This window comes from Egretta garzetta, unplaced genomic scaffold (genome assembly GCF_000687185.1).
Source record: "Egretta garzetta isolate BGI_Z169 unplaced genomic scaffold, ASM68718v1 scaffold214, whole genome shotgun sequence".
In the NCBI taxonomy this organism is placed as follows: Eukaryota; Metazoa; Chordata; class Aves; order Pelecaniformes; family Ardeidae; genus Egretta; species Egretta garzetta.
The window spans coordinates 867,830-882,509 of record NW_009259491.1 but is presented as its reverse complement, the minus strand read 5'-3'; the positions used below and the strand labels follow the sequence as shown (position 1 = coordinate 882,509).

General features: G+C 54.9%; 1 protein-coding gene across 1 annotated transcript; it reads left to right on the top strand.

The window, feature by feature from the left end:
• Window positions 1-1,494: 1,494 nt before the first annotated feature.
• On the top strand, window positions 1,495-8,734 carry KCNS1 (potassium voltage-gated channel modifier subfamily S member 1). The gene is given in 3 exon segments (XM_009637352.1): window positions 1,495-2,460; window positions 8,481-8,609; window positions 8,612-8,734. Coding segments are annotated over 3 exon segments (1,218 nt in total).
• Window positions 8,735-14,680: the final 5,946 nt, after the last annotated feature.

Sequence of the window (14,680 nt, the reverse complement as noted above, 5' to 3'; positions counted from 1 at the left end):
CTGCAGCCTTTTCCCCCCTCTCCTGCTGCCTGTCTGTGGCCTCTGTCCCTGCATCACCTAAAAGTTTGAAAACTTCAGTAGGTGACACAAGACGGAGAAGGTGAGGGATTTTTCTAATAAGCAGCTGGCTGATTAAAACCAGCTGATTAAAACCAGGGAAGCCTTTGAGATGGGAAACAGGCCAGTCTGGAGGTCACACATGCCTCGGTGGCTGCTGCAGCAGAAGCATCACCAGCTGCAAAGTTGCTCCAGTAGCAGCAACAACCCTGGAAGCAGGAGCAGAGCTCGGGAATGAGTCGTACCTAATAGAAGGATTTTTCCAAACTAGCTGATGCATGGGGAAAAATGTAATTCCTCAGCCATGAGAGCAAATGCCGTGTCCCTCCTGAGGACACCGAGCCCTCCCGTGCTGGGAGCGGGGGGACCGCGTGGGCTGCTCCACATGTCCCCAGGGGTTTTGATGAATAAGGTAGGTGGAGAAGTCTGATATCAAGGTGACACAGGAAGATCACAAACCTTTTTATTTGCCTTTTTATTCTAAGCTTCTGGTCAAGATGGGTGAACACGTTTGAAGGTGTAGGAGTGCTTCTCTTAGATGCTCTAACTGCTTCTCATTAGGAAATGGAATTTCTGCTGGACAGAAAAGCCCAGCTCCTCAAAACTTCTAAAATCCTGTAACACAACAGAAATCAAAACTTTGATTTTTATTTCCCTCCTGACATACAGGTTTTTAATTCAGAGGCATCAATGATTCTGAATCATGTTTTTGTTATGTTTCAACATTATCAAAATAATTCAGTATTTTACATGACAGAACACACAAGAGGAAACAAAGCAGACAGATGAATTGTTTTGACACTTCTTCCACTGAATTTCTCCCTAAAACCGACACCTTCTGTGAAAACACTTTGATTTTGGCAAAGCTGCCTTTGCTGCTGGGAAGACTGCACCATCTGAGGACTTTTTGACCAGGTCTAATTAGCGATGTAGGTAGTTGGGCTACAAAGCTCTTTGGCAGAATCACTGTGGCGGTGATTTCATGAGCACGGGGCAGCATTAGATCTGGTTTTTCCACAGGGGAGGCTCTTCGGGGGATAAAGCCTCTCTTCAGTGACTAATTACCTGTTTGGACAAGGAAAGACCCGTGGATGAGGTGCCGGAGGTGCAGTAAACTGCCTTCCTCAGGCCATTAGCAAAGGGAGAAACTCTGAGAGTTTAAAAAAAAGCAAGGAAAAGTTTGACCTAGAAAAATCATTGGCTTTTTTTTATTTTTTCCCCCTTCCATACCACTGAAGAACAACGGCCCAAAGCTGTTTCTCTCCCCTCCCCTCTCCCTGCTCCTCACTTTTCAAAATGCGAATGCCCCTCCTCACGCCGCAGGGTGCTTCTGGCCCTCTGCTCCCCTGGGAGCACCTGGAGTGGTGGAGCTCTGCGTCCCCTCCAGCGCGGCTGTGTCTCGCCTTGCAGGTGGAACCAGCTCCTGTTCTGCTGATCATGGTCAACAAGACCTTAAATTACTGGGGTCCTGGTTTTGAGGAGGACGTTATCAACATCAACGTGGGGGGTCTGAGAAGGCGGCTCAGCTCCAGCGCCCTCTCCAAGTTCCCCGACACCCGCCTGGGACGCCTGCTCTCCTGCGACTCGGAGGAGTCCATCCTGCAGCTCTGTGATGACTACGACGTGAGTGCCAGGGAGTTCTACTTCGACCGAAACCCTGGCTTCTTCCTCTATGTGCTCCACTTCTACCAGACGGGGAAGCTGCACGTCATGGAGGAGCTGTGCGTCTTCTCCTTCTGCCAGGAGATCGAGTACTGGGGCATCAATGAGTTCTTCCTGGACTCCTGCTGCAGCTACCGCTACCATGAGCGCAAGCTGGAGAGCCGGCACCACAACTGGGACGAGGAGAGTGAGGTCAGCAGCGTGGACACGTCCCCCGATGAGATCTCCGACATCAACCATGACCTGCTGCGCTACAGCACGCTGCGCTGCGGCAACGTGCGCAAACGCCTCTGGCTCACCATGGAGAACCCCGGCTACTCCATCCCCAGCAAACTCTTCAGCTTTGTGTCCATCAGCGTGGTGCTGGTTTCTATAGCCACCATGTGCATCCACAGTATGCCCGAGTACCAGGAGGTGGATGAGAATGGCAATGTGCTCGATGAGCCCATCCTGCACAAGCTGGAGTATTTCTGCATCTCCTGGTTTACCTTCGAGGTGTCTTCCCGCCTCCTGCTCTCCCCCAACCCCAGGAAGTTCTTCAAGCACCCGCTGAACCTGATTGACATTGTCTCGGTGCTGCCCTTCTACTTCACCCTCTTAGTGGATGTGACCATGGGCAGTGACTCGGAGCTGGGCAACCTTGGCAAGGTCGTGCAGGTGTTTCGGCTTATGAGGATATTCCGGGTGCTGAAGCTGGCTCGGCACTCCACTGGACTGAGATCGCTGGGGGCCACCTTGAAGGTAAACTAGCTCTCTATCTCCTTACCTACTCCTATAGTCTATGGGTAAGAAGGAGACCTCTGGTATGGCTGGGGATGTGGACATTCCCCTTCCCCCTACCTCTCGGTGGTGTCTGGTGAGCGTGCTTATGGTGGTGGGCTGGGTTGTTGGTCTATGTGTCTGCTAAAGTAACCACGTGTGAGGAGCATTGCGTGAGTCCTCTTTGCACGCACGCTCAGAGCAAACAGCAATGCCCCCCATTGCTTGTAGACTTTGCTCCATGCAGAACTGGTGTTTCCAGGGACTCAGCCACCCCTTCCCCACCATGGTGTGCAAGCCTTGTTGCACGGTGTTGGAACAGACTCAGCCATGCATGGGTGGCTGGCGATGACCCACTGGGGTCAGTGCCTAGCCAAGCTGCGAGCGACCTGCTGAGCAGGGACCGGGCCAGCCAGCAGCTGTGGGGTATACCAGAACCAGCGTCTGTGGCTCGGAGCTGCTCCTGTCCCCAGTCTGGGAGAAGGGGGAACCTCCTAAGGGCATGCTGCCAGCTGGATGGAGGCCAGAGTCCAACCCTTGGTGTCTGCCCATCTAGGGAGACATAGAGATCCTGGTCCAGGTGAGCTGACGCTTGGATGCTCCAGGATACGATGAGATTGGGACTGACACGGGGTTAACCATGGATGGCACAGAGCAGCAATAGAAAAGCCAAAGTTTAGCTGCAGGGCCTGGACAACCAGCCCAAAGCAGGGTGTGTGTCCCCAGCAGAGCCTGGGCTACCAGCAGCTGCCCTGCAGTGTGCTGGAGCGGCTCGGGGGAGGCACGGCCTGTGGGGCTGGGGGATGCTGGCCCCAGGACCATGAGGTCCTCAGGAGGAGGAGCTGGATGAGGACACGCTGAGACAGTGAAGGACCAGGGTCCAGGTGTGCTGGGAGGTGGCACCCCTGCAGGTCTGGTGAGAGGAGGCCTTCATCCTCCATGGCATGTCTCTCCAGACCCCCAGCCTCCTTAGACAGACCAAGATCAGCTGTGACAAGAGTCAAAGTGTGAAGCTATCATGAAATCCTCACCAGCCTGGCGCCGCAGCCCAGACCTCCATCATTGCAGCTCGGCTGTGCAGCGTGGTGCAGCCACGGTGCCCTGTGTAGCTCTCAGCTCTCCCCACCGTCCCTCCCTCCTCCACCCGTCTCGTGCTGAGGGCCATGTGCCCAATCTGGAGAGGGCAAAACTGTCCCCTCACCTCCTGTGCTTACACAGAAAATCCAGCCTGATGCAGAGGCCAGTTAAACTCAGCCTTTAATTGTCTCTGATTCTTGGCAACCACATCAAGAGAAATCCTAAAGCTGGCCCTCGAGCCTGCCAAGGCGCAGAGTGACACATGCTCCCGACACCCAGGGCTTGTGCTGGGCACAGGGAGGGGATTGCCAGAGCAAACAACCCTCCTCGTGGGACCCCCTCTGGTCCCCACATTTAAACCAGAAGACTGGTTTTCAAGCACTGCTCATGAAATGTCCCTGTACTTTCCCCCCCTTCAAACAAAGGCTATGCCAAACAAATGGCCAAGGAAAGCAATCTTCATAACAGAGCTTGAAACTCAGCCAAAGGGATGCTATCCTCCCACCCAGCGCCTGGCAGGGGCCAGAGCCGCAGCTCCTGGTGCTTCTCCCACTGAAGGGCCATCACAGGGATGAAGCGGGCACAGCCGCAGCGGGGACATCCTGTTTCTTACTGCTGCAGCTGTGGCAGTTGTGGTGTCACCAAGACTTGACTGTCAGGGTTGGACCCATCCCCATGAGTGACCCATGGAGAAAAGCAACCTTCGAGCATGGCTGGGGACAGGGATGGGCAGTAGGAAGTCTTCTGCCAACTGCTGCTGTGAAGCAGGACCAGCCCAGCCTGGTACCAATCCTGAAAATCCCACAGAGCATCAGAAAAAAAGGGGGAAAAAAATTCCTGGCATCCTCAAAGTCTGCTGAAAACGGGATTCAGGGAGGATTACTGGAAATGAAGATGCCTGAAGTCCCACCTGCATCATACTGAACACTCACCTTGAAAGAGTGATTAACAAGTGACAGACCCATGTAACGCTGCTTGCAGAATTTAAATAAAATTGTACAGGTGGGAAGTGCTCCCTGAACCCTTTCTGTGCTCCACTGCAGCAGAGCAGGGACTGATGGGCTCATCTGCATGTTATTAAGCAGCAGACGAGACCCAGGGAGCCGGCAGTGTCCCGGCTCCAGCCTTTGCTGAGCCGCTGATTCACCGAGTGACGTGCTGGAAAGTGCCGCTTCCCAGGGACTCCAGAGCCAGCTGTAAATGGGGATGAGCGAAGACACAAATCTGACGCAGCAGCTTGGCGTTGTGATTTACTGGGCACATAAATCACAACGTCTTGTTAATCATAATTTACTTCCTATTGCAGGAGCATAAAGCAGCAGCAGAGGAGTAAAGGCTGTTAACAGCCAGGAAGCAGGAGCGATGGCTCTGGCAAGCCGAGCAATTGTTCCCCTGCCACAAAAGTGCTAGCAGAGAGATTTCTGTCACTTGAGCATCACAAACCCTGAACTGTCTTCAGATTGTTTGGACCTGACCCAGGGTCTATTTAATTTGAGGAGAGGCTTCCCGCATGCCTCTGCTCTTCCTCCCTGCCGTGCACGATGTCCATTACCACTCCTGCAGCTTCCCAGGTGAGGGTTTGGTGCCTGTCTCCTGCTGGCAGTCAATAGATGTTAGGCACTGAGTAATTTAGGCATCTGCAGGGATCTACAGGAGTTGCTGTCTGTCCCCTTAGGGGCCTAAATACACAAATAGGTTGGAAGAGCCGGAGCCGCATGTCCCCAGACAGAAGACGCACCACCCTGCTGTAGCTACTGCAGGCCATCTCTGTGCTCGGTCCCCATGCCGGTATCTCCAGCCAGGCTCAAACTGGGCTCTTCCATTTAATTTGCTTTCTGCTGTACTGGAGGCAAGATGTGCACACAGCAGGAAAAGGAGCCCAGGCACGGCCCATGACTGTCCCAAGGGCAGGCAGACCTGCCAAGACGGGAGCCCAAAGAGACTGCTGCTGGGGTGGCTGTTGCCCCGGAGCCTTTTATTACCCAGCATCACCTTCCCCAAGGCCAGCTGCTTGCTAAGCCTGAATCCCACCCGAACCTCAGCTAAGCCTGCATCCCGCCCAAACCTCGGCTAAGCCTCCATCCCCACCCAAGCTCCAGCTGTGGCTGTCTGCCCCTGGATCAACAAGTGAACCACATGTTTTGAGGATAAATGGCTGCAAATAGGTGGCAGCCAGTGCCGGAGGATCAGCTGGGAGATTCCGGGAGCATCCCCTGTGCCACAAGCCCTGCTTGTAAATTAAAGCCATAGGAGCTATTGAGCTGCCTGACTTCCCCCTCCAACACATCCCAGGGCCATAACTGATACTCTTTAAAAATGTATAAGGTTATTCGGCTCTGCTGCTCCCCAACTGGGACGTACAGACGTGCTGTTAAGCTCCAGCCAGCAGCAAGCCTTTCATGGCCAAGTGATACATCCTTGAAACTCGGTGACTCTGAGCAGTTTGTCCTTCCCAAGGAGCTCCCTCGGAGCTGCTATAGGGCATTTGCAGCCACAGGCGATGGCGGAGGAGGAGGAGATTATTTCCCCTCGGTATTATTGGCATTAGCTGAGCAGCTTTTGCCAGCCGTCTAAGCAAAGTCTTCTCGCTCCCTGCAGTGAATCCACCTCCTTTATGTCTCATCTTGACCGTGGAAGCTCTTTTCCTACATCTGCTGTTTGCTTTGCTCAAATGTTATTTCATTTAGTCATTATGTGGTCTCCAATACAGCATTCTCTGGCTGTTAGGAGACTGGGAACCCCCCTCCACAGTTAGAGCTCTGCTTTCCTTTCCCCAAAAGATGAAGAGCTGGCAGATCAGTGGGCAGAAGCATCCGAGAAATTTGCTTCTGACAATCCAAAAGTGAGTGGCCCAGCCATGCTGTGAGGATGGCGGTGCCTTTGGCACTGGTGGGTGGTTAGCCTGGCCCTGCCAGAAAAAGGGGGCTCTGTGGTCCCCTCCCGGTCTGTGAGGCTTTAGGAGCCGGCTGTGCCGCGGGCCTGGTCCTGCAGCGTGCAGGGCTCTCAGCTCACACCTCGCTGGCTGCCAGGCAGGGGCGAGTGCTGGGTACTGGATTTGGCCCCCATGCCAATGCTGGCCCACGGCAGTTTTCCTGGTTGTCCTCTGGAAGTCCCCTTCTCGGTATCACTTGCTGCCTTGTCCCCAAACTGCCCACTGTCTTTTCCCACGCCACTGTTTTGGTACGTGTTTAAATTTAGCGCAGAAATTAAGAATATCCAGACAAAGACTGCAACAAAACTGTTATAGTTTGAAACCAGAGAAATGATGGCTTCTTCAAGGAGCGTTGCACACCTCTGCCATCAGTCTATCTCCCTGGGTCCCACACGCCCACCTGGGAGGCTGGGTGTCCCATGGCCCCATTCCCACCAGGGCTCCCAGACCCCTCAGGGTGGGCTCAGCAAGCCGGGATGTGCAGCACCCCATGGGGGTGGGTGCTGAGACCAGCCCATGCTGATGTTGGCTGGATCCTCAGACTGAGCTGATGACCAGGGCTGCTTGGATTCTTGTCAGCTGGGATGTTCACTTTGAGTCCCCCATAGAGAAGCAGCAAAACCTGAAGGGCGATGTAATTATCTCAGAAACAGTAGTTTCGGCAAGAAAACTCCCTCCCTGGAATAAGCCCCTCTGCCCTCAGGCTGTCCTGCAGACACCACCAGCGACCCCTTGCTGGGCTCTTTGGGTGCTGCGCAGGTGCCAGTGGCTGACCCCAGACCTGGCACCCACCCCTGGGGCTGGCATGCTGAGCCAGGAGAAATTTGCTTCCAGGCTGATGCTTCCCAAATTGGAGCAGCTGGAGTTTTGCCTCTAGTAGCCGTGAAACCTCATTTCATTGGGTGGCTGGAACGGGGTGGGGGGCTGGCTGCCTCCACCAAGGTTTCTTTCTGCATCGAGGCAGTGCAGAGACCCCCCCGCCCCGCATCTGGCTCCTGCACCCATGGGTGCTGCTGGAGGGATGGGAGGCTGACCCTGCTGCAAGGTGCTGCAGGGCCACCAGAGATGCTATCCAGCCTGGCAGCCGTGCAGCAGTGAGCCCAGCCGGAGGCTGCCTTGTGTTGCTTTAGGATTGTTGGTGTCCTATAGCCAGTTTAAACAGAGGTTAAAATCATCTCAGGACTCAAGTGTCCCCAGGAAAGGGACAACAGGGGACAGAAAATGGGGCAGGGGGTAGTTTCTGCCTCCCCTGGAGTTGTGTCCCATGAGAGCAATATCCCAACCTGGTGCATAAGGGCAAAAGCTTCCTGAATTCTGCTAGCTGGAGCACCCCGATCCCTCCTACCCGGGTGTGTAACAAAGGGTTAAACAGACCCTGGGACTGTAGATGGTCTTGGGGTATAGGAGGGAGTGGGTGAGTCCCTGGAGGGGACCCCTGGTGGGGTTGCCTGACTTCAGGGAGCCCGGGCTGAAGAGCTAGAGCTGAGCCTGCGGCAGAGGCGCACGTCCCCCCTGCCAGCTCATCGCCAGCATCTCAGGGAAATACAAATCGCTTCACTTAGAGGCTGCCTATTAGGTGGTTTCTGGGGACCTGCCAAGATAAAAGGAAAATGTGTCTAAATATTGTTAGTGGAGATCAGGTCGGCGCGAGTGCTGGAGGCCAGGGAGTAGCCTCTGCCTGGCAAGCCTGGCTGGGAAGCACCGGTGCCCCTTCCTTCCCGGCGCTGCCTCCCCCTCGCAGGCTGGTGCAGGGCAGTGGGCAGCTGTGGGTGCCAGGGCTGATTTCCCAGCTGCCCACTTGCTCTGGCTGCAGGTCACCCACGCACCCCCCACCCTGCCTCAGCCCACCCCACAGAGGGACGTCCCATGGCAGAGAAGCACCGAGACCCCCGATGGAGGCGTGGAGGGCTGTGTTTGTGCTGGGGGATCCCAGTGTCCTGGCCGCGATGGGTGCAGTGGCCCCCGCTGACCACCGCTGTGCTTTGCCTTCCAGCACAGCTACCGGGAGGTGGGGATCCTGCTGCTCTACCTGGCCGTGGGGGTCTCCGTTTTCTCTGGTGTGGCCTACACTGCTGAGAAGGAGGAAGACGTTGGCTTTGACACCATCCCGGCGTGCTGGTGGTCCCCGAGGATGTGGAGAGCATCTCCAGCCGTGACCAAGACTCAGAGGCTCTGAGTGAGACCTCCCTGGGCAGAGGCAGCCCCGACCGCCGCGGTCTGACCCCCAGCACCCACCCCACACCCTGACCCCACCGTGCCGCAGCACCGGGGCACACGTGGGACCTGCTGGCTCACCGTGAGCTGTTGCACTGGGACACGGCGGCAGAGCCATCTCGCACTGCGCCTGGCATCACCCCTGCCCTGCGAAGGACAGGAGGGGTTGGAGGAGATGCCCAGTGGGTTCCGGCTGCTTCCAGCCCCCAAGATGCAGCAGCCGGGTCTGCCTGGACGTGTCTCAGCCTTCACTTTGCGATGGCCCTGCTCCCCCGTGGCTGCAAACAGAGACCACGGTGCTGGACATACCCCTGCCAGAAAGGGAGCGAGAAAAAAAAAGAAATACAGGTGACCCCTGATCAGGCACTGCCCCGGCTGCGTGAAGGGGGATTTTCCTCTGCCATGAGGTTTTGTGTTGTCCAGGGTGAGGTTAAATAGCTTGGGGGTGAGGCAGCCCCTGACCAGGCTGGCTGCCCTTGCAGGTCCTGTGCTAGGCTGGCATCAGCTCCAGCCCTAACCTCGTCCTACCCTCAGCTGGACACAGCCCCACTGGCCATGGCGGAAAGGGGGTTGGAAATGGGTCTGTATGGGAGGAGATGTGGTGTCCAGCTCAGAGTGAGCCCTACTGTCCCCAGCCCCTGCAGTGGGACCACCTGGTCCTCACCTTCCTTCCATTGCAGATGGGGTTTAACCGCTCTCCTGCAATGCTGCCGCCAGGACCCCCAGGGATCTGGGGACTGTGCTGGAAGCATGGCAGAGCTGGGAGCACTGTCCGTGCAGGGGGGACACAGCCAGGGATGAGCAGGCAAAAGGGCTGCTGTCCTCTGAGGTAGGAGCAGCAGAGAGGATCGAGCTGGGGGAACCAAGAGGCCACCCCCAGCAGGGCTCTCTTGCCCAAGGCCTTCGCTCCATGGGGCTCCCATGCCACAGGGCACTTGTTTCGGAGGAGCAGGCTGGTCTCTGCGGGGGCAGAGAGGAGGCAGAGTCCCTGCAAAGGGCTGTCAGGGAGCAGACATGGGGTGGATGCTCCTGGGCATGGAGAACCTGCCTCTGCCATTGCCTTACGTTTGTGATTTCCACTGTGGGAAGAGCTGCCAGGGAGCCCAGGGGCTGCAGCAGCCCATGACGGGGTGGAGGAGATGACCAAAGCCAGCCGGGTTGGGTATGTGCCCTGGTCCCCCCCTCGCCACAACCCCCAGCCCAGCTTCGCTCTGCTGCCTCATCCCTCCCTGCCTTGGGACGAGGCAGGGGCAGGAGCACTGTGAGGAGGGGGGGTCCCATTGCCCCGGGCACCACCTCTGTCCCCGCAGGGAGCCGAGCTCCCCGGGTGCTCATGCACTCACCTTCCCCCTGCAGGGAGGGAGCACCCACCATGCCCACGGGAGAGCCAGGGCAGCGGGGACCTCGCACCGCAGCCTCTGGGCACCTCACAGCCGGGCAGGGAGGCCTGCCTGGAGTGCTGGGCCCCCTTCCCACCCGGATCCCCCACCCAGCTGAGCACGTTCGGGGCTGCTCCCAGCACAGCATTAATTCCCTATGGAGTTTTTCCTTGACCCCCAATTCTCGGTTTGGAAATCGTGCAGCTCCTTTGTGCACAGAGGAATACACACAGCAATGCCTGTTCCAACCAGGAGAAATGTGCACCCTGCAATCACCTAATCAGCTCAAAAATCTGCTGATGGCTGCAGGTTGGCCCCTGGATCGTGGTGTTTGCTGGTGGTTGTCCTGGCTGGCTTACGGCACAGCTGCAGTTGCCGGTGCTGGCTGGCTGTAGCGATCTGCTGATCATGGGGAAGAAAAGATAAACCAACGCATGAGCCTGTCCAGCCTCTCTGAACCCCAATGGTACTTGGGGAGGGGTTCCCAGGGAACAGCGGTGTGGGATGGGAAGGTGCTCACGCTCCTGGGGTCATTGAGTCTTCCAATATTGACAGTTTGTGGTCCGCTCTGTGCTCATTCTTACTGTGAGCTGGGACCAGCGAGCTCCATCATCTGCTCTGACCAGCTCCTGCTGCACTGTTACTTGAATAAAGGAAGGATTTTCCCCTTCTCTCCATAAATATTCCAGTAGCAAAACATATTAAAATGTGAAGACTAAATTACATGTATTAATTAAAAAGCATTATGCAAATAATTAAAAGAGCATGTAAATTAATTTTCTATCTATGCATGGGATGCATACTGTATATTTTATTAAAGACCTAAGTGACCCGCTTTGGAGGCCGGTTTTCTGTTTCGCGGCAGCTGGACGCACCCGTGCAGCCCATCGGCTGAGCAGGGCTGGGTCAGTGGGTCGGTGCAAGGAGCCCCTGGGTGGGTGCAAACAGCCCCTGGGGAGTAGGAGCAGCCAGGCTTTTCCCGGAGTGGCTGCAGGTCCCCACCATCCAGCTCCAGGCACTGTCTCAGAGCACAGCGGAGCTCCCACCCAGACAGCCCCCGTGGCGTCCCTGCCCCCATGGTGGGCCCCAGCCAGTCCTCGTGCCTGGAGCGCTGGCATCATCCTAGCTGGAGCACTTTGGATAACCCATCTCCCAGGAGGCCCAAGGAACCGGGTATCCCCAGGGTGCGAGGCAATGGGTCGGAGCCGGCAGGCTCTGGGAATTGCTGCGCAGGGAGCCAGGCATCATGGCTGGGAGGGAGGGAAGCACAGAGCAGCTTTCAGAGGGAAAGGATTGCAATTAACATTAAAAATGAAGGATGCTTCCTAAAGCAAAGAGCTTGTCCCATCCAAGCATGGTTTGTTCCTCCATCCCATTCGTTTCTCACCCATGAAATCTGGGAAGCAGGTGGGGAGAAGCAGAAATTTGCAGAAACGCACACACTGCGATCAGCACCACTGAGGGACACGAGAGCTGAGCCACCAGCACAAGCAAACCCAGTGCTGGGAGCTGAGGAGCAGCAGCCGGACATTATTTCCCCTAATAGCCACACTTGTTTTAAGAAATTAATTTTAACCCCGGGCTTGTGGGCCTTGTTTTGGCCTAAAAGTAGAAAAAACTCCATTTTAAAAGAATACAAGGGTTTAGGAAGCAAGTGTTAATTGCTGAACTTGCTTACACAGCATTTTAGGCACACATAAGTTTTAGCCAGCAGAAGGCTGGAGAAGGCGTGTGCACATTCCCTGCTGGCTTCCCAGCCGTTTTGCTCACAGCTGTGGCCGTTAGCAGGGGCAGGGGATCAGTTCCTGGGACGAGGAGGGGATACAGCACACCGCAGCTCCGGAGATCCGAGAGGAGCTGCTCCATCACACCGACAGCCGCGTTCATCCCCCCTCATCCCTGCTGCTCTCATTACCTCCAAGCATTAAAGCCAGGAGGGCTGAAGGCCACCCAGACAAATTCAGGCTAGCCTGTGGAGGCCAGCGGCTGCTCAAATACCACTGCAGTGTTTCAGTCCCACCTCCTGGCGTGAAGAACGTCCCCTCAGCTGTAGTGGCCCTAATCACATCCAGCCTCTGGCTGCTTTCCTTGTTGTGAAGGCAAAGCTCAGACTGGCTTCCAGCACCCAGCCAGCAAACTACCCGTGATAAGGACCACGGCCATTAACAGATGAGAGCTATCACTAATTAAGCTTCGTTATCACAGGCTGCCTCTGGCCAGCACTGCCTGTAGACTGAGCCCCTTGGGAGGTTTAGAAGAGCCCTAAGGATAGCACCACACAGCACCAGGCTGCCTCAGGAAATACCTTTGCACTTGCAGAGGGTTTTAAGCCTCCAGGCAGAGGCTGAGCACGCAAGGAGCAGCATCCCAAGCTGAGCTGAGCAAGCCCAGCACCCATTTTCTCTCCAGAGAGGAGATATCCCACCAGCATGCCTGGCTGCTTCAAGCGGGGTGGCTGTTCCTTGGGAGCTGGCTCTCCTGTGTTTCAGGGGGTGTAGTTTGTGCTCTGATGCTGCTTGGGATTTATCCATCCTCCTTTATCCCAAAGGCAGCGTAAAAGGTTGAGCTCGTTCCTGATGCCGTAAGTGGCCTCCAATGGTCTGAAACAAGGGGATGTCCCTTGGCTGCTTGTCTGCAGGGGACTGGCTGGACTTACTGCCGCCCTCCCTGCGTTGAGTGCGTTCCTCCACAGATGTGATAGGAGGGGAGGATTAAAAATAGAGTTTCATCTTTATTCCTTGAAGAGTTTTTCCATTTAAAAAAAAAAATCTTTGTGCTGTTAATCCTTCCAAGGCAAAAGGTCCCCCAACTTGGGGGTTAAAAGCAAGGCAGGACCCTCCCATGAGCCCTCTGCCAACGGTGGCTGCGCTCCGAGGGGGGCTGGTGGGTGAGAGCTCCAGGCTCGGGTTTGGGAAAGCCACAGAAGATGTTTTCTTTTTTTAGCCTCCTGCTCTCTGTGAAGACATTAGGATTTGTATGGCTATGAGTAACTGCTCTAGGAAAGTCCTCCCACTGCTGCGCAGATTGAGCAGAGCTGGAGTTCTGCAGAGCAGGGAAGAACTGGGGGCAGGACGGTGCCCAGCACCAGAGGAGTGGGTGATCACAGCCCACGTTCGCGTTCGCAAGGCACTTCTGTGCAGCGATGGGTTGCCAGGACTGGTCCAGCTTACTATTTCTAAGGCAAGTAGGAAATTCATGTTCTTTTGCTAATCCCAGTTTTCCTGAGAGCAACTGTGTTTTCATCGGGTACAGTGGGTAAATCAATTAAAACACTTTATCAGGTTATTTCTACAAAAGCTGCTCTCCACACTCACAAGATGATTGATGGAAGAGTGACTCTTGCCTCCAGGGAACGGTGATTAAGGAGTGACCTTATTAAGCTATTTCACGCAGCTGAGAATTAGATAGCTCTGCTCAAAGAGGCAAAGTAAAATTCATTACTTTTGTTTAAAAATTCTGTGCCAACTTTGAGATCTGTGATGACCCTGAGCATGGTCCGTGCACTCAGCTAGTTACTGGGAAACTGGGAAATTTTACAGGGCATGATCTGTAGGAGGGAAGACTCCTCGCTGGCAGCGTTTCTGGGATCTGACGGCCCTGCTGGATCTGAGTCCAGGGAGTCAAACCCCAGAGCTAACTGCTGGAGTTCGTACACATTAGATCAGCATTATCTGTAATCCCTGTATTTGCTGAACTAAGGATGGAGACCAGTGAAGACAATCAGTGCTGTAATTCACATTTATTTTACAAAATTAAGCTAAAACTTTCTCCTTGTAGTAAGAAAGCCCCAAGGTCTGCGTATACTCATGGGTTCATTTTAGCCTTTATCTGAACCATAGCCATTATCTCAGTGGTGGGAAACACATAAACTCAAGGCTTTTGCTCCGACTGTTTAAGATAGCTACACGAATAGCCTTGAAGGTATGGGAACGAAGTTAACCAAATATCCCTAGGCAGGTCGCACGGTTTCAGGAATAAAAGCCACAGGTGAGGCGTGCAGGGAAGCACAGCACCAGCAAGGGATGTTCACAGCCAGACATCGAATCTGCTGAGAGCAGCACAGGGGGAAAACTGCCCCACGCCTTTGCTTCAAGATCATCCCCTCTGCGGTCAAGGAGGGATGGTCCAGAGCTTGTGAGCCTCTCAGGGCTGAGCAAAGGCCGCCCTACAGCTCAGCTGAGCCTTGACTGCGCAGAGGCAGCTCTGCAAGAGGCTGCTCTGCTGCTGTGACCACGCTGGATGGGGTTTCAGCAGCTCTGGGCTCCCTCCGCTTCCAGCTCTGTATTGATTTCAGTAGCAACAACCTAGAGGGAGCAGAACAGACTGTGCTTCATAGATGGAATGGAATTGTTTTAAACTTTTTAAACAAGTTGGCTGTCTTCCTGGACTCTTAAATTAAAGGGCAATTAAGTCACTTTGAGTCTGGAAAGAGCTGATGGCTGTTTCCTGATTTGACTCTTTAAAATTTTGCCAGGGTGATTAATGCAATGAAAAATTGTCAACTCTCAAATCAGGGCTGTCAGCCAACACTCAGAGCATTTATCTAAAGCACAAGCTCAGACTCTTTTTGCCTGTGGACAGGAGGCAATGGGATAAAATG